The following is a 22,947-nucleotide window of genomic DNA, read 5'->3' on the forward strand; positions in this document are numbered from 1 at the left end:
AAGAAGCATGTATTCATGCATATTGTATGCATATTGTATGCATGTTGTATGTACTGTAACTATGTGTGATAATGACAGGTTATTGAATGCATTCTTAGAGTGTTGTTCAACATAATGTTGGATTTGCTCAGAACTGATCCTTTGTGGATTGATGTGTGTTAGCAATCACCTGCTGGGTGTCCAAGAATGGCGGCAATTCTACAATTTAATTAACTGAAATTGGCCGCCGATGTTCTGTAGTCAGAGACAATAAGATTAGGGTTAGACGGCACCCGCTGCTTTTAAGTACACTCTGCCATCCGTCGCTTTGGTGTTTCCTCTCTAACCTGTGTCAATATAGGGCAAACTTGTTCAATATACTATATAATATTCAGTAATAAATCAAGTACAATTGAACAGTTGAAGGATATTTTAATATGTTTTGTCTTATTTTTTATCATCAACACAAAAATAGGTTGCCACTAATACAAAATAGGTTGATGCATCAAATACAAACTCTCACAAGCTTTCTTGACTTTACCAGTCTTACAATAACACCCACAGAAAGAAACAATATAAACACTACTTCTGCAAGCAGATCTCTGTACTGTTATTGTTCCTATACAACCGCTGAACCATTCCTAAGAAAGACATTCCATTGGGCAATATAAAACAACTATTGTAAAGGCTATGCATAAGATGCATACATTGAGAGACTGACAATGACAGAGAATGAGATGGACGATTTCAAGCTGGCTTATGAACAGCATGCCTATCATAACTACTAACGCTCTGTTTCAAAGTCCACAGTAGCACACAACTTAAAATGAAGTAAAGTACTGGCATGCTAAGTAGTATGCAAGTATGGACATTGGAAAGTAAGCCTACTACTTTTCCCATTGGTCCGGCTATCTCTGTCTGCGCGGGGAGCTATTCCTGCTCCGTTCCTCGTTTCGCCTGGGTTCTCTGTATCTGTCAGACTGATGGCTGTCCTCCCTGTTCTCCTTGTCCACCCCGTTCCTGTTCGAGTCCCTGGAGGAATCCATGTCCTTCTCCTTGCGGCTGCTCCTCTCCCGTGACTTTGACCTCTCCCTATCTCTGTCCCTGCCTCCACTGCTCACTAGTTCCTTCTCTTTCTCAGGGCTGCGGTGTCTGACTCGGTCACGGTCGGCCTGGGGGGCTTGGTGTTTCCCATCGTATTTCCCCCCATCGTCCTTTTTGTGCCTACGGGCCTCTGGCTGTCTGTCCCCGTCCTCATAGTCTCTGTCTCTGCCAGGTCTGCCACGAGGCAGATCCTTGTCTTTGTGCCCCCCACGGTCAGCACGGTTGGGTCTCTCGTGCGTGGGTGGCGGCGGCGGAGTGTCTTCTTCTCGACCCCGGTGGTGAGAGGCTTTGTGGCGGTCCTCAGGCCCGGGTCTCCCCCCGCCGCGCTCCGCCTCCTCTTCATCGCTACTGCTGTCGTCACGGCGACGGTTCTCGTGTCTCAGACTCCTATTGGGCCGTTCCTCCAGAGGTGACTTCTGATTGGAGATCTTTTTGGCAGAAGCCTTGTCCTTGGTCTTGGTCTTCTTGTCTTTCTTCTTGTCTTTGTCGCTCTTCTTCATTTTGCTCTGGCCCTTGCTCTTTTTACGCCTCGAATCGGAATCTGTAAAACAGTACATTTGTCTTAGAAACTAAATATATCCAGACTTTGAATCGAAATCTGTTAAACATCAGTAAAGAGTCTAAATACATCTAGAAGCATGCACACAGCATGCCACTTTGCCAGCCCATAGAGAGGCACATTATCTATGCTAAAAAAAGAGGTCACTAAATGACAGTTTTGCCATTCCATACGAGTGGATCTATGTGATGGGTGTATGAGGTGGGCTTAGGCTGTTCCTGTGACCTAAATGGCACCCTATTTCCTATATAGTGCACTACTTTTGACCAGAGCCCTCTAGAGAATAGGGTGCCATTTGGGACGCAGCTGTGTGCAGATGATGACAGATTGTGCTTTTGGCCAGTGCCTAGAGTGCACTACACTGCCATGTTAACATGTCACTCTGCCCTACAGAGAGCAGGCCAGGGGCACCCAACACACCACACTAGTCAAACAGTCACTAGACCGCCAGAGCACAACACTGACTGGGGGGGGGGGGGTGTACCACTGCCGGGACTGACGGACTGTCTTTGCATGCATGTTTTGCATAGAGATTTGTATACTTACAGTACCAGTCAAAAGTTTGGATACACCTACTCATTCCAGGGTTTTTCTTTAATTTTACTATTTTCTACATTGTAGAATAATAGTGAAGACATCAAAACTATGAAATAATACATATGGAATCATGTAGTAACCAATAAAGTGTTAAACAAATCAAAATATATTTTATATTTGAGATTCTTCAAAGTAGCCCTTTGCCTTGATGACAGCTTTGCACGCTCTTCCCAAACCATCTCAATTAGGTTGAGGTCGGGTGATTGTGGAGGCCAGGTCATCTGATGCAGCACCATCACTCTCCTTCTTGGTAAAATAGACCTTACACAGCCTGGAAGTGTGTTTTGGGTCATTGTCCTGTTGAAAAACAAATGATACTCCCAATAAGCGCAAACCAGATGGGATGGCGTATCGCTGCAGAATGCTGTGGTAGCCATGCTGGTTAAGTGTGCCTTGAATTCTAAATATATCACAGACAGTGTCACCAGCAAAGCACCCCCACACCATAACACTTCCTCCTCCATGCTTCACAGTGGGAACCACACATGCGGAGGTCATCCGTTCACCTACTCTGCGTCTCACAAAGACACGGCGGTTGGAACCAAAAATCTCAAATTTGGACTCATCGGACCAAAGGACAGGTTTCCACCGGTCTAATGTCCATTGCTCGTGTTTCTTTGTCCAAGCAAGTGTCTTCTTCTTATTGGTGTCCTTTAGTAGTGGTTTCTTTGCAGCAATTCGACCATGAAGGCCTGATTCACGCAGTCTCCTCTGAACAGTTGATGTTGAGATGTGTCTGTTACTTGAACTCTGTGAAGCATTTATTTGGGCTGCAATCTGAGGTGCAGTTAACTCGAATGAACTTATCCTCTGCAGCAGAGGTAACTCTGGGTCTTCCTTTCCTGTGAAGGTCCTCATGAGAGCCAGTTTCATCATAGCTTTTGATGGTTTTTGCGACTGCACTTGAAGAAATTTTCCGGATTGACTGACCTTCATGTCTTAAAGTAATAATGGTGTCGTTTCTCTTTTGTTATTTGAGCTGTTCTTGCCATAATATGGACTTGGTCTTTTACCAAATAGGGCTATCTTCTGTATACCAACTCTACCTTGTTACAACACAACTGATTGGCTCAAACGCATAAAGAAGGAAATAAATTCCTCAAATTAACTTTTAACAAGGCACACCTGTTAATTGAAATGCATTCCAGGTGACTACCTCATGAAGCTGGTTGAGAGAATGCCAAACATGTGCAAAGCTGTCACCAAGGCAAAGGGTGGCTACTATGAAGAATCTCAAATATAAAATATATTTGTTTAACAATTTTTTGTTTACTACATGATTCCATATGTGTTATTTCATAGTTTTGATGTCTTCACTATTATTCTACAATGTAGAAAATAGTAAAAATAAAGAAAAACCCTGGAATGAGTAGGTGTATCCAAAGTTTTGAATGGTACTGTATACACACAGGCTGAATGGTAAATAGCCACATCAACATCACAGCAGAGAAACACCTCTAGGACCTCACACAGGCTTGATGTTCAGGACAATTTAATGAGAACCAACTGAAGCTCAGAGGTATTGGACATTACTGTGCAGTGCTAATGGACATTTCAGTACTATTGGACTTTTCAGTGCTATTGGACAAACATTTAAGTGCATGGGAAATTTCAGTGCTATGGGATATTTCAATGCACAGAGGTCATTTTGGCGCTATTGATTTGAAAGCAGTAATTGTGTAGAGGACATCTGTTTCACCAGGACAATCGCTGCTCTCTTGTTAAATTGGATATTTAATAAGTTAATACAGACTGGTCCTTGGTTGGCAGTAGTGGCATGTCATCAGCATGGGACTGACACAAAAAGCCATCTTAATGTTCCTGATGCCACGATTAACATGATGTAGCCTAAACACTACTATAAGTTGCTTTGGATAAAAACCAACGCTAAATGGCAAATATTATTACTATATAATGTGACATGTGGGGACAGGCCTTTTCTAGGGAAACAGTGATGTGATTCAAAACATCCAAGTTTCATGTCAATAGAGCTGGCCAATTAAAATAATGAGCATGCTGAGTTAGAGGGCTATGTACAACACTGACATTCCTCAAGGTGAGGCATGCAATGACTCATGACGTGGGCAGACACACACAGAGCAGGCTTGGCCACCCTCACAGCAGGGACAAGGAAAGAAGGGTACAACCATATAAATAGAATGACTAATTCTACGGGCACCACCACCTCCCCGGACACAACACAGGCATTATAATTAGGTTGAGGTGAAGGTGGAGGGCAGACAGTTAATAAAATACTCAACTATCAAAGGACGAATTAAAGGACTAGCACTTATAATTCCTCTAAGAAATGATTCAGACTGTGCTGGTTAAAAACGGGCTGGGTTGTAAGTTGATTGCAATGATGTCCTTTCAACTACCTACGTCTAAGTGTTTCAATAAAAAAGCATAGTGAGGGTCCCAGATCTGTTTAAAGTGCTGTTTGTGCTGACAATGACCAAAGTACAAATAACAAACAGATCTGGGACCAGGCTACAGTAAGGGACTGTCAGGGTGGTAAAGCTACTCTGTACCTGAGCTGTTGCTGGATGAGGAGGAGTCAGTGGAAGAGTCAGAGCTGTCACTGTCGCTGCTGTCACTGTCTGAGGAGGACGAGTCAGAGGAGGAAGAGGACGAGTCGGAGTCTGACGACTCCACGTCCTGGTTCTGGGTCATGATTATCTTGGGGGCGTTCTTCAAATGCTCACGGAGTTCATCCCTATGGGAGGGAGGGAGGGAGAGCGGGTAGAGGGAGGGAGAGGGAGAGAGAAGGGGAGAGGGAGCAAGAGAGGGAGAGCAAGACTGAGAAAAAATAAATTATGACACTGGCAGGAGATCACAGGAGGATGGTGACGCAATACCCCAGCATGTTACATTACAATGTGTTCCTGTGTGGCTCAGTAGGTAAAAGCATGGCACTAGCAATGCGAAGGTTGTGGGTTAAAAAATATGCAGGGATCACAAACATACATAAAATGTATGCATTCTCATTGTGCTGTTGCTTTGGATGAAAGCATCTGCTAAGTAGCACGTATTATGATTATATTATTAGAATGGAGACACTTACGTCAGTCCACCCAGGCCAATGGAGGTGAAGAAATTTATGGCGAATCTGGTGTTCCTGGGGTTGTCACGAGGAAAAAGACCCTCGAAGAAGGGCTGCAACGTCCTGGAAGATACAAAAAAGACCGGATGAGACACAATCACATGCATCAAAACGTGACAATTAAACGTATTTAAATTCAACTTCATTTATCCCTTCAGGGACAATTGAGAATAGTAGAGCTAGATTACAAATTTCAACATCTTCAAGTGATATATTAGTTGACAGTGGAGGAGGAAAAGACTACATTGACGTACATATCCTTGAGTCGTTCATTGAGCCTGGGCAGACCCATGTAGGCACACAGCTCCTGGAACAAGATCTTGACGAAGATTCGACTGGACGACGTGGTGGTGTCCTCACTGACTTTAATACATTCCAGCACCTGAGAGAGAAACACACAGACACACAGTGTAACTAGATTAGTAGCTGTTGAAAGGAAATCAAATCACCAACAACGTTGCCTTAAAACCCAACGTTAGATGAATCAATCAATAAGATTTAAAGCCATATTGATGCTGTAATACATTCTACAATTTAATTATGGGATGAAAGAGAGAGGATGCATTATGCCACGAGACGATGTGCGTAGTAACGGCAGAGTCAGCACAAGCTTTTAGGTTAGAGATGTTGAGTTGTCTGTGGCCAAAATGGCACCCTATTCCCCATGTAGTGCACTAATTTCAACCAGGGCACATAGGGCATGGTCAAAAGAAGCAAATAGGGTGCCATTTGAGACACAACCCTAGAGAGGTACAGTACGTACACTCCACGGGACAGAGTCAGTGTACAGGAGATGGGCGAACATCCTGGCAACGTTTCTCAGTTTATTGGTCTCTAGGCGATGGATGGTTTCATACTGCTCCATGAAGATGGCCTCAAAACTCTCCATATAGTCCTTCTTCAGCAGACAAAACCTCTGAGAAATTGACAGAGTTCACAATGTTAGTTGAGAGTAGAATAAAGTTGGTCTTAATGCAGTGCTCTTGAATGCGAGACAAATTCCTGTAAAAGGCCAAATTAATTAACTGTACTTTAGTAAACTATAGACTTATCAACAAATGTAATTTCAAGGGTGATGAAATTCCAACTTTCCCCATGCAACATAAACAGACTTCAAGTTAATGACAATTGTCTCAGGAATAAAGGAAAATTATTCAATATATATTTTGGTTATATTTAATTCAATAAATAAATATATATTATTTGGTCTTCTTACCCCTGCTAGAAGACCAAAGAACTTCTCATAGGTCCTCTGTTGGGCACAGCAGTCTAGAATCATGTTGCACAACTCTTTCTGTTGGGAGAAGGCAGACATAAAAATAGCTTTAATCTCTGGAACATGGACACAGAGGGGATGCTGAGACCTGGCCAAGCCAGGAAGGGCTGCACCTATGGGGGATATAAAAAAGACCCATCTGTTATATCCTCTTGCTGCCAGCTAGCGACCGGTCCGAAATGGGACCCTATTCTCTACATAGTACACTACTTTGACCGGGCCCAGGTCAAAAGTAGTGCACTACACAGGGTGCCATTTTGGACAAAACCATTCTCTGTCCTCTCATCCTCCAACCAATATCCCAGCCAAGCAGATTATTGATTTCGTAAGACTATATTTTCATTGAGGAGGCCAGCCTTGGGCAACCATGGGCTGTGGTGTGATCAATCTTCAAATTAACATCCTGGACAGGTCATGACCTGGCAGGGGCTGGCACCAAATTACACTGGTGGTGAGAGATAGGAGAATCATGTTTGTGATATGGAGGGGGGAAAAATCGATAGAAATTGGACTATTTGCTCATCATGTAAAATCTGAATGATTCCTTGGAAGACATTTCAATTCATAGAAAAAAAACATGTGCAATATGGGGGGGGGGGGGGGCATACCGAAGAATGCTCCCCTACCCTGGACGACGCTGGGCCAATTGTGCGCCGCCCCATGGGTCTCCCGGTCTCCCGAGTGGCACAGTGGTCTAAGGCACTGCATCGCAGTGCTAGCTGTGCCACTAGATATCCTGGTTCAAATCCAGGCTCTGTCGTAGCCGGCCGCGACCGGGAGACCCATGGGGCGGCGCACAATTGGCCCAGCGTCGTCCAGGGTAGGGGAGGGAATGGCCGGCAGGGATGTAGCTCAGTTGGTAGAGCAAGGCGTTTGCAACGCCAGGGTTGTGGGTTTGATTCCCACGGGGGGCCAGTATGAAAAAAAATACAAAAAATAATGTATGCACTCACTAACTGTAAGTCGCTCTGGATAAGAGCGTCTGCTAAATGACTAAAATGTCAATGTAAAATGTTAGAAAAAGTTTTTCCGGGGTGTGATGTAATATGGAGGACCCGGCAAGCCAGCCTATTCCCTATAATGTAAATTCCAACAGATATAACTTCACATGTATAACTTCAAATTAAAGCAAATCAGGCAACTTACAAGCAAATACTTTATGAATGTATTGTTACAAATCAACTTGCAAGGTTGCTAGCCAACTAGCCTGCTAATGTTAGCCCTACTAGCATGCTAACGTTAGCCCTACCAGCCAGCTAATGTTACTTTAGCACTGAATGAGTCAGCCAGTTGCTATCAACGCCTATCTTACAACTACATTAAAGTGAATCAATGTTTTGGAAATATATAAAGGCATCTAACCGGTTATCAAAGAATGTTAGCTATATGCAGTTATCTTACCCAGCAAGTTAGCCAGCCAGCTAACACCAGCTATTTAGCCAACTAGCTTTTAGCCTAGCCAACCACCACGGTTTAAATCGGAGACCAGCTAGAATACAGGAGACCAACTGGAGACCAGCTAGAATACAACACAACACAACCCAACTAAAACATAACCGCAGATTAAAAGCAAAGAGAGAGCAGAGACTTACAGATTGACGGCTGGGGCCCAGCCCAGTGAAACACTTTTAAATGAGTGCAGGCTGAGTTAGCTACCAAAGCGAGGGGGAGGCGGGTGCTTCACCGGTGTGGATAGTGGATAGATTACTGATGTCAGTCAGCTAGCGCGCTAGCACTAAGCCAAGGTGGAAAAAGTTACAAAACTCCCATAGCCTACTTCACAGAGAACATGCCGAAAAGTTGACAAAAAAAAAAGGACAACAGGCGAGGTACTACACAAAAGAGAAAGCAGGTATAATTTTATTTTGTTTTGAGCCCACGGCAAGAAAGCACCAGAGCCTGCTGTGCTAAAGGGTTCCCACTAGATAAAATACACAAAATCTGTGAATAGCATGAGGTGTGGCTATCGTAAACCAGCTTGAGCTAGATACCGAGCTAGAATACGAACTCGGTAGCCAGAGTAGAGTAGATCCTTCATGACGCTGAGAAGTAGTGCATTGTGGGGAGTTTAGAAGTAATCCGGAAGTAAGTTAATATGTAATAACCTCGAATCATAACTGTGTTTGTACTTATAGGTAAACAGATCAAGACTACAACTAAGTTACTAAGTATTTGACCACACTGAGATACATGAGGAAAAACTCATGCTTCCTAGCCTTTAACTTATCATGTGGGCTAAAACCTGAATGATTCATGTGCAAACACATTTAAATTCATTGAGAAAGTAAATGTGTGAGAGAAAGTTCTCAGCATGTAGCTTAGCTAGCTGACAGACTGAACACATTTAACATCTCAGCACAGTTATCATAATAATGATGGGTATGACTATGAGGCTAGGAGCTGTATGGTTTGTTACTGAGACGCACGTCTGTCTGGTAAGTGTCTCTCTGCCACAGAGGAAGAAGCCCTGGTAGCAGACAGCAGCAGGAGGCTGTGTTATGTTGTTGTGTGATACTGAGATAGGAAAGTGTGATGTTCACACAGTGTGCCTGATTCTCTGCCTGGCCTGGCTACATGATGGGAATGCTATGAAACTCTGCTGTCTGTCCCCCATCTCATCTCAGAACCCTCTCCATCCTGAGGACACTCAGGGTACCTCCCAAATGTCATCTTCTTCACTAGATAGCGCACTACTTTTGACCAGAGCCCTATTGGATCTGGTCAAAAATAATGCTCTCTATAAGGAATAAGGTGCCATTTGGGATGCATCCTCATTCTCAACCACATACACCACATTACCAAAAGTATGTCCCCCCTGCTCGTCGAACATCTCATTCCAAAATCATAGGCATTAACATGGAGTCCCCCCTTTGCTCCACTCTTCTGGGAAGGCTTTCCACTAGATGTTGGAACTTGCTGCCATTCAGTCACAAGAGCATTTGTGAGGTCGGGTACTGATGTTGGGCGATTAGGCCTGGCTCGCAGTCGGCGTTCCAATTCATCCCAAAGGTGTTCGATGGGGTTGAGATCAGGGCTCTGTGCAGGCCAGTCAAGTTCTTCCACACCGATCTCGACAAACAATTTCTGTATGGACCTCGCTTTGTGCACGGGGGCATTGTCATGCTGAAACAGGAAAGGGCCTTCCTCAAACGGTTGCCACAAAGTTGGAAGCACAGAATCGTCTAGAATGTCATTTTATGCTGTAGTGTTAAGATTCCCCTTCACTGGAACTAAGGGGCCTAGCCCAGACTGTGAAAAACAGCCCCTGACCATTATTCCTCCTCCACCAAACTTTACAGTTGGCACTATGCAGTCGGGCAGGTAGCGTTCTCCTGGCATCTGCCAAACCCAGATTCGTCCATCAGACTGCCAGATGGTGAAGCGTGATTCATCACTCCAGAGAACGCGTTTCCACTGCTAGGCTTGTGTGCAGCTGCTCGGCCATGGAAACCCATTTCATGATGCTCCCGAAAAACAGTTATTGTGCTGATGTTGCCTCCAGAGGCAGTATGGAACTCGGTAGTGAGTGTTGCAAACGAGGACAGGCGATTTTTACAAGCTACGCGCTTCAGCACTCGGCGGCCCCGTTCTGTGAGCTTGTGTGGCCTACCACTTCGCGGCTGAGCCGTTGTTGCTCCTAGACGTTTCTACTTCACAATAACAGCACTTACATTTGACCGGGCAGCACTAGCAGGGCAGAAATTTGACGAACTGACTTGTTGGAAAGGTGACATCCTATGACGGTGCCATGTTGAAAGTCACCGAGCTCTTCAGTAAGGCTATTCTACTGCTAGTGTTTGTCTATGGAGATTGCATGGCTGTGTGCTCGATTGTATACACCTGTCAGCAACGGGTGTGGCTGAAATAGCCGAATCCACTAATTTGAAGGGGTGTCCACCTACTTTTGAATATATATCGTTTATCAGCCAGGGTCAGCCAAGTCAATGCATAGAAATGACCAACTGGAACAGTTTCAATCTTCTACTGAAATATCCAATCACAACATCAACACTCTGACTGCGTCTGACATGGCACACTATTCCCTATATAGTGCACTAATGTCAGCTGGTAGACATCATGGAACACAGCAGCAATAACACTACCAGCACTTTAAAACTAGTGGTTCAGGTCAATTCAGGTTCAGGTAAAGTCCAAGGGGATAGATTTGAGACAGAGAGAGATAGGCCGCTGACTGAAGATAATGATTTCCCTTCCTGTTTTAACAGAGAGCCCTTTTAATTTATCTCCTTTAAAAACCAAGGCAGACAGGCAGTGTTCCTGTGTGTTGTGAGAGGAGAATAGGGTTGTGGTCTGCTGTGCTGTGTTTGTGAAGAATCGGGCGACGGTTACTGATTCAGTCATTAGCTTTCCTAATGTGTCTATCCATCACAACTGAGATATTGAGCAGGCCATGAGCTCTAGAGAAGAGCCTATTCCTCAGGATCCTAGCAGGCAGGGAAGGAAATCTCCAGGTCTCAGTTCATATCCTATCCATTTGGCTGTCGGTCCAGGGAAATCTCTAAATGCCTGTGTACTCATAGAATTACATAGCCTATAGAATAGAATATGTGAATTATAGGATCTCTGTGTGTACCCCTGTCCACCTGGCTGTGGGTGCAGAAACCCCCATTGCTGACACTCCCTGAGTCTGTGCATCTAGGTGAGTTTTACTCTGGTATTATTCTGCTACGCTAGACTCTGTAGGAAGTGTTACATGAGGATTACATGCATAGACATAGAACCATACAGAAACACACTATATAGACAAAAGTATGTGGACACCGCTTCAAATTAGTGGATTCGGCTATTTCAGCCACAACCGTTGCTGACAGGTGTATAAAATCGAGCACAGCCATGCAATTTCCATAAACAAACATTAGCAGTAGAATGGCCTTACTGAAGAGCTCAGTGACTTTCAACGTGGCACTGTCCTAGGATGCCACCTTTCAAACAAGTCAGTTTGTAAGATTTCTGCCCTGCTAGAGCTGCCCCGGTCAACTGTAAGTGCTGTCTAGGGCTGTTTTTCATGGTTCGGGCAAGGCCCCTTAGTTCCAGTGAAGGGAAATCTTAACACTACAGCATACAATGACATTCTTGACGATTCTGTGCTTCCAACTTCATGGCAACAGTTTGGGGAAGGCCCTTTCCTGTTTCAGCTTGACAATGCCCCAGTGCACAAAGCGAGGTCCATACAGAAATGGTTTGTCGAGATTGGTATCTCTTCCCAGACGAGTGGAGGCTGTTATAGCAGCAAAGGGGGGACCAACTCCATATCAACGCAAATGATTTTGGAATGAGATGTTCGACGAGCAGGTGTCCACATACTTTTGATCACGTAGTGTAGTTCTCTATGATTACATGCTTTTTCATTACCATGAAAGCAGTCTATGGACAGGGAAAGACAGCAATACCTGCAACTGGGTGGGTATAGTACCCTGGTATGACAATGGCATTACTCTGGGCCGGGCCAGGCCGTAAAGGAAGTGTGGGGTTTACATGGTCCCCAGCATCTTTAGGCTCACACCCCTACACCATTCCTCCGGCAGCACCTGGGGTCTCTGTGGCTGTGTGGGTGCAGTGTAGGGGCCTTCTCAGAACGTAATATCATGCCATCTCTCTGTGGTCGTCAGGGCCTATAGTCTCAGGAGGGGGCGGCAGGCTGGGGCTATGCAGGCAGGCTGGGGCTATACAGGCAGGTTGGGGCTATACAGGCAGGCTGGGGCTATGCAGGCAGGCTGGGGCTATGCAGGCAGGTTGGGGCTATGCAGGCAGGCTGGGGCTATGCAGGCAGGTTGGGGCTATGCAGGCAGGCTGGGGCTATGCAGGCAGGTTGGGGCTATGCAGGCAGGCTGGGGCTATGCAGGCAGGCTGGGGCTATGCAGGCAGGCTGGGGCTATGCAGGCAGGTTGGGGCTATGCAGGCAGGCTGGGGCTATGCAGGCAGGCTGCAGCTATACAGGCAGGATGCGGCTATACAGGCAGGATGCGGCTATACAGGCAGGCTGGGGCTATACAGGCAGGCTGGGGCTATACAGGCAGGCTGGGGCTATGCAGGCAGGCTGGGGCTATGCAGGCAGGCTGGGACTATACAGGCAGGCTGGGTGACATTCTCTTCCCTTACAGCATGTACTGTCCTTTTCCATCTGGTGTGTGTGAGAGAGAGGAGCCCAACACTAACCTTCGGCTCAGGGACTAGAAGCTGCAGGCTGAGGAGACCTAGCCTAGGTTGAAGGGCGCAGGGAATTTGATTGACACTGATCTGACAGAACTACTAGCTCGCTACCCATCAGCAGTTGGAATTCCATATGGAATAATAAAAAGCGTTCAATAATAATTATTTCAGAGCTGTCTCGAATATGGGTCTTGCCTTGCCTTGACTAGCTTGAACACCCAGGGCCACTTCAACACATATGGTGTCATAGACAGTCACGTTACTTAGAGTTAAACCCTGAAAGCAGGCAAAGAAAGGCTGTCCTCTGAATGATCTTAGCACTGGATAGATAGCTTCACGGACAGACGCAGCCCTTCCATCTTTCCTCCTCCTCTCCTGTGTTCCTTCCAGAGTCAGGAAATGGCCTGGCAGGTACATCACACCTAGATCAACTGAACTAATATAGGCCCTCACTAGATATAGGCTTCTAGATAGGACACACAAGTGAAGAGTGTCCCAAAAGTAGAGCTGCGACGATAAACCAAAAATGATCGACATTGACCATACACAATCACTTATCGTGGGCATTTCACTGATATCGTTCATAACGATAAAGTAGCCTATACCAGAGAAATGTGACGTTTGAAGTGAAATACATTTGCTAATATGGGTGATTGTTAATGAAATTAATAGTAGTATAAAAAAATTAATGTATTCACTCTGGATAAGAGCGTCTGCTAAATGACTAAAATGTAAATGTAAAAATAGGAACAATCAGATTGGATAGGGTAAATGAAGTACATTCTTTCATATGTCCTGGATTCTAAAGATGAAACAAAACTCCTACAAACTCTTAAATACAACAGCATATCATTTCTAACATCCCGAGACAATCTCCGAGCCTCTGCAGCTGAAAAACTAAACTGACAACATTGGCGTGCCTAGATACTACTATGGGTAGTAGCGAAGCATGCCATACGGGTATGAACCAGTAAAATGCATGTAAAAAAATGTTTGTAAATCTAATTCTAAACATCTAATATTAAAGATCAATGAAATACTGGCTGAGATTTATCTGTCCTGCTTTATCAATCTTAATTTTTCTAGCGGACCAAACTAGCATGGTGAGTCATGGACAGGCAGGCAGATGTGCTGTGAATAACGAGAGTCCCAGCTGTGGAACCGACTAACTGATGCATTCTTCACTCTCACTCCCCTTACAATGATGTATTCTCTCGCTCACTGCTGACAAGGACAATAATCACGCCTGCCGTCACGTCAGCTCCACAGTCCCAGACTAGTAGACAGACAGTGGTGATAGCGCTGCTAGCCGTCCACACAGCCCATCTCCTTTATCAAGTCTGCTTTACAGTTCACACAATCACACCTCATAGAAAGGAATGAATAATAAGGTGTGTGACTGCGTCATATAGGCCAATCCAGCCCCTAGCTGTAGCCTAGGGTGTCAAACTTAGGATATCACACCTTATAGAAATGAATAATAAACTGTGTGACTGCATCATAATCCTAATATGTTCACATTATCCACCCCTTTACTATATTAGATATACTACACTAGGTTAGAAAAATCTAAACTCCTATTAATGTTTCTGGCCTCAGAGCAAGCCTAATTATCCTAACATAAATCCATTGGGTAAAATAGATACAGTGCCTTCAGAAAGTATTCACACCCCTTGACTTTCCACATTTTGTTGTGTTACATTACAAAGTGGGATTAAAATGGATGTAATTGTCATTTGTTGTCTACACAAAATACTCTAATGTCAAAATGTTAGAAAAATAATGGATTATAAAACACTAATACAGTATATCTTGATTAGATAAGTATTTAACACCTTCAGTCAATTCATGTTAGAATCACCTTTGCCAGCGATTACAGCTTTCTGGGTAAGTCTAAGAGCTTTGCACACCTGGATTGTACATTATTTGCACATTATTCTTTAAAACAATTACTGAAGTTCTCTGTAGTTGGAGTCTTGGTAAGCAACTCCAGTGTATATTCAGCCTTTTGTTTTAGGTAATTGTCCTGCTGAAAGGTGAATTTGTCTCCCAGTGTCTGTTGGAAAGCAGACTGAACCAAGTGTTCCCTCTAGGATTTTGCCTGTGCTTAGCTTTATTCCATTTATTTGCATTAAAAAAAACTCCTTGTCCTTGCCGATGACAAGCATACCCATAACATGATGCAGTCACCACCATGCTTGAAAATATGAAGTGGTACTCAGTGATGTGTTGTGTTTGCCCCAAACATAACGCTTTGTAATCAGGACAAAAAAGTGTATTTCGTTGTCACATTTTTTGCAGTATTACTTTAGTGCTTTATTGCAAACAGGATTTATTTAGGCTTGCCATAACAAAATGGTGGAAAACTTGACTCAAGACATTTCAGATTTTCATTTTTAAGTAATTTTAAATAGGGCCACTGACATTATGGGGTATTGTGTGTAGATCAGTGACACAAAATCTACAATTAATCCATTTAAAATGCAGGCTGTAACACAACAAAATGTGGAAAAGGTCAAGGTGTGTGAATACTTTCTGAAGGCACTGTAGATAGATGCTGGGTAGATTAAAGTGTAGTTAAACGGCCAATGGCCCGGGCAACAATGTAGGCCTATAGGCTAATATCTAGTTATGGGAGGATGCAAAGACAGATGTATCAAAGATGGCTGGGTATATTTTCTTAGCTACACTATTTACTTACATGTCATAGCTTTATTTTCAACCCATTTCTTATGGAATTGCATAAGATACCAAATTGTATTGCAGAGTACAGGTACATGAGAGCGATCACATATTATTTCCACCCACAAACGTGTGTAGTGTTGGCAGGCTACTAGAAGAAACATGACCTATCGTACAGCTATTTAAGGTAACATACAGTGCCTTCAGAAAGTATTCATACGCCTTGACTTATTGCACTTTGTTGTGTTACAGCCTGAATTCAAAATTGATGAAATATATTTTTTTACTACACACAATAATGACAAAATGAAAACATGTTTTAAAAAATGTTAGCAAATGTATTGAAAATGGAATACAGAAATCTCATTTACATAAGTATTCACACTTTTGAGTCAATACTTTGTAGAAGCACCTTTGGCAGCGATTACAGCTTTGATTTGTCTTGGGTATGTCTACCAGCTTTTCTCCCATTTTTCCTTGGAGATTTTCTCAAGCTTTGTTAAGTTAGATGGGGAGCAATCTTCAAGTCTTCCCACAGATTTTTTAAGGGATTCAAGTCCGGGCTTTGGCTGGGCCACTCAAGGACTTTCACATTCTTGTTCTGAAGCCATTCCAGTGTTGCTTTGGCTGTATGCTTGGGGTCATTGTCCTGTTGGAACGTGAATCTACGCCCCCAGTCTAAGGTCATTTGCACTCTGAAGCACGTTCTCATCAAGGATTTGTCTGTAATTGGCTCCATTCATTGTTCCCTCTATCGTTACCAGTCTCCCAGTCCCTGCTGCTGATAAGCATCCCCATAGCATGATGCTGCCCCACCAATGCTTCACGGTAGGGATGGTGTTACAGGTGATGAGCTGTGCTTGGTTTTCTCCAGAAATAGTGTTTTGGCCAAAGAGTTAAATTTTTGCCTCATTAGACCACAGAATCTTTTGCCTTACGCGCTCAGTCTTTCACATGCCTTTGCAAACTACAGGCGTGCTGTCATGGGCCTTTTTCTCAGGAGTGGCATCCGTCTGGCCACTCTCCCATTAAGCCCTGTTTGGGGAAGTGCTGTAGAGACTGTTGTCCTTCTGGCAGGTTCTCCCATCTCAGCCAAGGAACTCTGCAGTTCTGTCAGAGTGGTCATTGGGTTATTTGTCACCTCCCTGACCGTCCTTCTTGCCCGGTTGCTCAGTTTGGTCGGACCGCCAGCTCTAGGCAGAGTCTGGCTAGTTCCATTTTTTTCCATTTCCCAATGATGGAGACCACTGTGGTCTTGGAAACTTTCAACACTCTAGAAATTGTTTTATACCCTTCCCCAGATATACAGTCCCAGTCAAAAGTTTGGACACAACTACTCATTCAAGGGTTTTCTTAATTTTTACTATTTTCTACATTGTAGAATAATAGGGAAGACATCAAAACTATGAAATAACACATATGGAGTCATGTAGTAACCAAAAAAAGTGTTCAACAAATCAAAATATATTTTATATTTGAGATTCTTCAAATAGCCACCCCTTTCCTTTATGACAGCTTTGCACACGCTTGGCACTCTCAACCAGCTTCACCTGGAATGCTTTTCCAACAGTCGAAGGAGTTCCCACATATGCTGAGCACTTGGTGGCTGCTTTTCCTTCACTCTGCGGTACGACTCATCCCAAACCATCACAATTGGGTTGAGGTCGGGGGATTGTGGAAGCCAGGTCATCTGATGCAGCACTCCATAGCTCTCCTTCTTGGTAAAATAGCCCTTACACAGCCTAGAGGTGTGTTGGTCATTGTCCTGTAGAAAAACAAATGATAGTCCCACTAAGCCCAAACCAGATGGGATGGAGTACCGCTGCAGAATGCTGTGGTAGCCATGCTGGTTAAGTGTCACCAGCAAAGCACCCCCACACCATAACACCTCCTCCTCCATGCTTTCCAGTGGGAACTACACATGCGGAGATCCTCCGTTCACCCACACCGTGTCTCACAATGACACCGCAGTTGGAACCAAAAATCTCCAATTTGGACTCCAGACCAAAGGACACATTTCCACCGGTCGAATGTCCATTGCTCGTGTTTCTTGGCCCAAGCAGGTCTCTTCTCATTGGTGTCCTTTAGTACTGGTTTCTTTGCAGCAATTCAACCATGAAGGCCTGATTCATAGAGTCCCCTCTGAACAGTTGATGTTGAGATGTGTCTGTGTCTTGAACTCTGTGACGCATTTATCTGGGCTGTAATTTCTGAGGCTTGTAACGCTAATTAACTTATCCTCTGCAGCAGAGGTAACTCTGGGTCTTCCATTCCTGTGGCAGTCCTCATGAGAGCCAGTTTCATCATAGCGCTTGAGGGTTTTTGCGACTGCACTTGAAGAAACTTTAAAAGTTATTGAAACGTTCCGTATTGACTGACCTTTATGTCTTAAAGTAATGACAGACTCTAGTTTCTCTTTGCTTATTTGAGATGTTCTTGCCATAATACGGACTTGGTCTTTTACCAAATAGGGCTATCTACTGTATACCCCCCCTACCTTGTCACAACACAACTGATTGGCTCAAACGCATTAAGGAGAAAATAAATTCCCCAGATTAACTTTTAAGAAGGAACACCTGTTAATTGAAATGCATTCCAAATCAAATGTTCTTTGTCACATACATGTGTTTAGCAGATGTTATTGCGGGTGTAGCGAAATGCTTGTGCTTCTAGCTCCGACAGTGCAGTAATATCTAACAATTGCACAACATATACCCAATACACACAAATCTAAGTAAGGAACGGAATTAAGAATATATACATATATGGACGAGCAATGACAGAGCGGCACGGACTAAAATACAGTAGAATATTATAGAATACAGCATATACAGTTGAAGTCGGAAGTTTACATACACCTTAGCCAAATACATTTAAACTCAGTTTTTTCACAATTCCTGTAGCTCAGTTGGTAGAGCATGGCGCTTGCAACGCCAGGGTTGTGGGTTCGCTTCCCACGGGGGGCCAGTATGAAAAATGTATGCACTCACTAACTGTAAGTCGCTCTGGATAAGAGCGTCTGCTAAATGACTAAAATGTAAAAAATGTAATCCTAGTAAAATTCCCTGTCTTAGGTCAGTTAGGACCACCACTTTATTTTAAGAATGTGAAATGTCAGAATAATAGTAGAGAGAATGATTTATTTCAGCTTTTATTTATTTCATCACATTCCTAGTGGGTCAGAAGTGTACATACACTCAATTAGTATTTGGTAGCATTGCCGTTAAATTGTTTAACTTGGGTCAAACGTTTTGGGTAGCCTTCCACAAGCTTCCCACAATAAGTTGGGTGAATTTTGGCCCATTCCTCCTGACAGAGCTGGTGTAACTGAGTCAGGTTTGTAGGCCTTCTTGCTCGCACACGCTTTTTCAGTTCTGCCCACACATTTTCTATAGGATTGAGGTCAGGGCCTTGTGATGGCCACTCCAATACCTTGACTTTGTTGTCCTTAAGCCATTTTGCCACAACTTTGGAAGTATGCTTGGGGTCATTGTCCATTTGGAAGACCCATTTGCGACCAAGCTTCAACTTCCTGACTGATGTCTTGAGATGTTGCTTCAATATATCCACATAATTTTCCTTCCTCATGATGCCATCTATTTTGTGATGTGCGCCAATCCATCCTGCAGAAAAGCACCCCCACAGCATGATGCTGCCACCCCCGTGCTTCACGGTTGGGATGGTGTTCTTCGGCTTGCAAGCATCTCCCTTTTTCCTCCAAACATAACAATGGTCATTATGGCCAAACAGTTTTATTTTTGTTTCATCAGACCAGAGGACATTTCTCCAAAAAGTATGATATTTTTCCACATGTGCAGTTGCAAATCGTAGTCTGGCTTTTTTATGGCGGTTTTGGAGCAGTGGCTTCTTCCTTGCTGAGCGGCCTTTCAGGTTATGTCGATATAGGACTTGTTTTACTGTGGATATAGATACTTTTGTACTCCAGCAACTTCACAAGGTCCTTTGCTGTTGTTCTGGGATTGATTAGCACTTTTCGCACCAAAGTACGTTCATCTCTAGGAGACAGAATGCGTCTCCTTCCTGAGCGTTATGAGGGTTGCGTGGACCCATGGTGTTCAAACTTGCGTACTATTGTTTGTTTGTACAGATGAACGTGGCACCTTTAGGCGTTTGGAAATTGCTCCCAAGGATGAACCAGACTTGTGGAAGTCTACAATTTTTTTTCTGAGGTCGTGGCTGATTTCTTTTCATTTTCCCATGATGTCAAGCAAAGAGGCACTGAGTTTGAAGGTAGGCCTTGAAATACATCCACAGGTACACCTCCAATTGACTCAAATGATGTCAATTAGCAATCAGAAGCTTCTAAAGCCATGACATCATTTTCTGAAATTTTCCAAGCTGTTTAAAGGCACAGTCAACTTAGTGTATGTAAACTTCTGACCCACTGGAATTGTGATAAAGTGAATTATAAGTGAAATAATCAGTCTGTAAACAATTAGATGTCCTAACCGACTTGCCAAAACTATAGTTTGTTAACAAGACATTTGTGGAGTGGTTGAAAAACAAGTTTTAATCAAATCAAATCAAATGACTCCAACCTAAGTGTACGTAAACTTCCGACTTCAACTGTACATATGAGATGAGTAATGCAAGATATATAAGGCAAAGGGTGGCTATTTGAAGAATCTCAAATATATTTTGACTTATTTAACACTTTTTGGGTTACTACATGATTCCATATGTGTTATTTCATAGTTTTGAGGTCTTCACTATTATTCTACAATGTAAAAAATTGTATAAACTAAGAAAAACCCTTGAATTAGTAGGTATGTCCAAACTTTTGACTAGTAGTGTATGCCTCATCACAATTCTATTTCTGAGATAAACGGACAGTTCCTCATGGTATATTTATTCTCTGACATGCAGTCAACTGTGGGACCTTACAGTGCCTTGCAAAATAATTCATCCCCCTTGGCGGTTTTCCTATTTTGTTGCATTACAACCTGTTTAAATTCATTTTTATTTGGATTTCATGTGATGTACAAACACAAAATAGTCCAAAATGGTGAAGTGAAATGAAAATAATAACTTTTCAAAAAATTCAAAAATATTAATAACGGAGAAGTGGTGCATGCATATACACTGCTCAAAAAAATAAAGGGAACATTTAAACAACACAATGTAACTCCAAGTCAATCACACTTCTGTGAAATCAAACTGTCCACTTAGGAAGCAACACTGATTGACAATAAATTTCACATGCTGTTGTGCAAATGGAATAGACAACAGGTGGAAATTATAGGCAATTAGCAAGACACCCCCAATAAAGGACTGGTTTTGCAGGTGGTGACCACAGACCACTTCTCAGTTCCTATGCTTCCAGGCCGATGTTTTGGTCACTTTTGAATGCTGGCGGTGCTTTCACTCTAGTGGTAGCATGAGACAGAGTCTACAACCCACACAAGTGGCTCAGGTAGTGCAGCTCATCCAGGATGGCACATCAATGCGAGCTGTGGCAAGGTTTGCTGTGTCTGTCAGTGTAGTGTCCAGAACATGGAGGCGCTACCAGGAGACAGGCCAGTACATCAGGAGACATGGAGGAGGCCGTAGGAGGGCAACAACCCAGCAGCAGGACTGCTACCTCCGCCTTTGTGCAAGGAGGAGCAGGAGGAGCACTGCCAGAGCCCTGCAAAATTACCTTCAGCAGGCCACAAATGTGCATGTGTCTGCTCAAACGGTCAGAAACAGACTCCATGAGGGTGGTATGAGGGCCCGACGTCCACAGGTGGGGGTTGTGCTTACAGCCCAACACCGTGCAGGACGTTTGGCATTTTCCAGAGAACACCAAGATTGGCAAATTCGCCACTGGCGCCCTGTGCTCTTCACAGATGAAAGCAGGTTCACACATGTGACAGACGTGACAGAGTCTGGAGACGCCGTGGAGAACGTTCTGCTGCCTGGAAAATCCTCCAGCATGACCGGTTTGGCGGTGGGTCAGTCATGGTGTGGGGTGGCATTTCTATGGGGGGCCGCACAGCCCTCCATGTGCTCGCCAGAGGTAGCCCGACTGCCATTAGGTACCGAGATGAGATCCTCAGACCCCTTGTGAGACCATATGCTGGTGCGGTTGGCCCTGGATTCCTCCTAATGCAAGACAATGTTAGACCTCATGTGGCTGGAGTGTGTCAGCAGTTCCTGCAAGAGGAAGGCATTGATGCTATGGACTGGCCCACCCCTTCCCCAGACCTGAATCCAATTGAGCACATCTGGGACATCATGTCTCGCTCCATCCACCAACGCCACGTTGCACCACAGACTGTCCAGGAGTTGGCGGATGCTTTAGTCCAGGTCTGGGAGGAGATCCCTCAGGAGACCATCCGCCACCTCATCAGGAGCATGCCCAGGCGTTGTAGGGAGGTCATACAGGCACGTGGAGGCCACACACACTACTGAGCCTCATTTTGACTTGTTTAAGGACATTACATCAACGTTGGATCAGCCTGTAGTGTAGTTTTCCACTTTAATTTTGAGGGTGACTCCAAATCCAGACACTCCATTGGTTGATACATTTAATTTCCATTGATAATTTTTGTGTGATTTTGTTGTCAGCACATTCAACTATGTAAAGAAAAAATTATTTAATAAGATTATTTCATTCATTCAGATCTAGGATGTGTTATTTTAGTGTTCCCTTAATTTTTTTGAGCAGTGTATATTCACCCCTTTTTCTATGATGCCCCTAAAGATCTGGTGCAACCAATTACCTTCAGAAGTCACATAATTAGTTAAATAAAGTCCACTTGTGTGCAATCTAAGTTTTACATGATCTGTCACATGATCTCAGTATATATACACTTGTTCTGAAAGGCCCCAGAGTCTGCAACACCACTAAGCAAGGGGGCACCACCAAGCAAGCGGCACCATGAAGACCAAGGAGTTCTCCAAACAGGTCAGGGACAAAGTTGTGGAGAAGTACAGATCAGGGTTGGGTTATAAACAAATATCCGAAACTTTGAACATCCCACAGAGCACCATTAAATCCATTATTCAAAAATTGAAAGAATATGGCACCACAACAAACCTGCCAAGAGAGTGCCGCCCACCAAAACTCACGGACCAGGCAAGGAGGGCATTAAATCAGAGAGGCAACAAAGACACCAAAGATAGAGCTGCAAAGCTCCACAGCGGAGATTGGAGTATCTGTCCATAGGACCACTTTAAGCCGTACACTCCACAGAGCTGGGCTTTACAGAAGAGTGGCCAGAAAAAAGCCATTGCTTAAAGAAAAAAATAAGCAAACACATTTGGTGTTTGCCAAAAGGCATGTGGGAGACTCCCCAAACATATGGGAGAAGGTACTCTGGTCAGATGAGACTAAAATTGAGCTTTTTGGCCATCAAGGAAAACACTATGTCTGGCACAAACCCAACACCTCTCATCACCCCGAGAACACCATCCCCACAGTAAAGCGCGGTGGTGGCAGCATCATGCTGTGGGGATGTTTTTCATCGGCAG

General features: G+C 43.9%; 1 protein-coding gene across 1 annotated transcript in view; it reads right to left on the reverse strand.

Moving 5' to 3' along the window:
- Window positions 1-391: 391 nt before the first annotated feature.
- LOC121554934 (pre-mRNA-splicing factor CWC22 homolog) overlaps window positions 392-22,947 on the reverse strand; it is a 56,225-nt gene continuing 33,669 nt past the window's right edge. The window contains exons 16-21 of the mRNA XM_045212109.1: window positions 6,559-6,636; window positions 6,106-6,258; window positions 5,597-5,724; window positions 5,304-5,405; window positions 4,771-4,955; window positions 392-1,624 (exon numbers count right to left, since the gene is read on the reverse strand). Coding sequence (XP_045068044.1) covers window positions 888-1,624; window positions 4,771-4,955; window positions 5,304-5,405; window positions 5,597-5,724; window positions 6,106-6,258; window positions 6,559-6,636 — 1,383 coding nt within the window. The 3' untranslated portion in view covers window positions 392-887. The remainder of the gene's footprint in view (window positions 1,625-4,770; window positions 4,956-5,303; window positions 5,406-5,596; window positions 5,725-6,105; window positions 6,259-6,558; window positions 6,637-22,947) is intronic.

The sequence above is a fragment of the Coregonus clupeaformis genome, chromosome 40, assembly GCF_020615455.1.
Source record: "Coregonus clupeaformis isolate EN_2021a chromosome 40, ASM2061545v1, whole genome shotgun sequence".
NCBI lineage: Eukaryota > Metazoa > Chordata > Actinopteri > Salmoniformes > Salmonidae > Coregonus > Coregonus clupeaformis.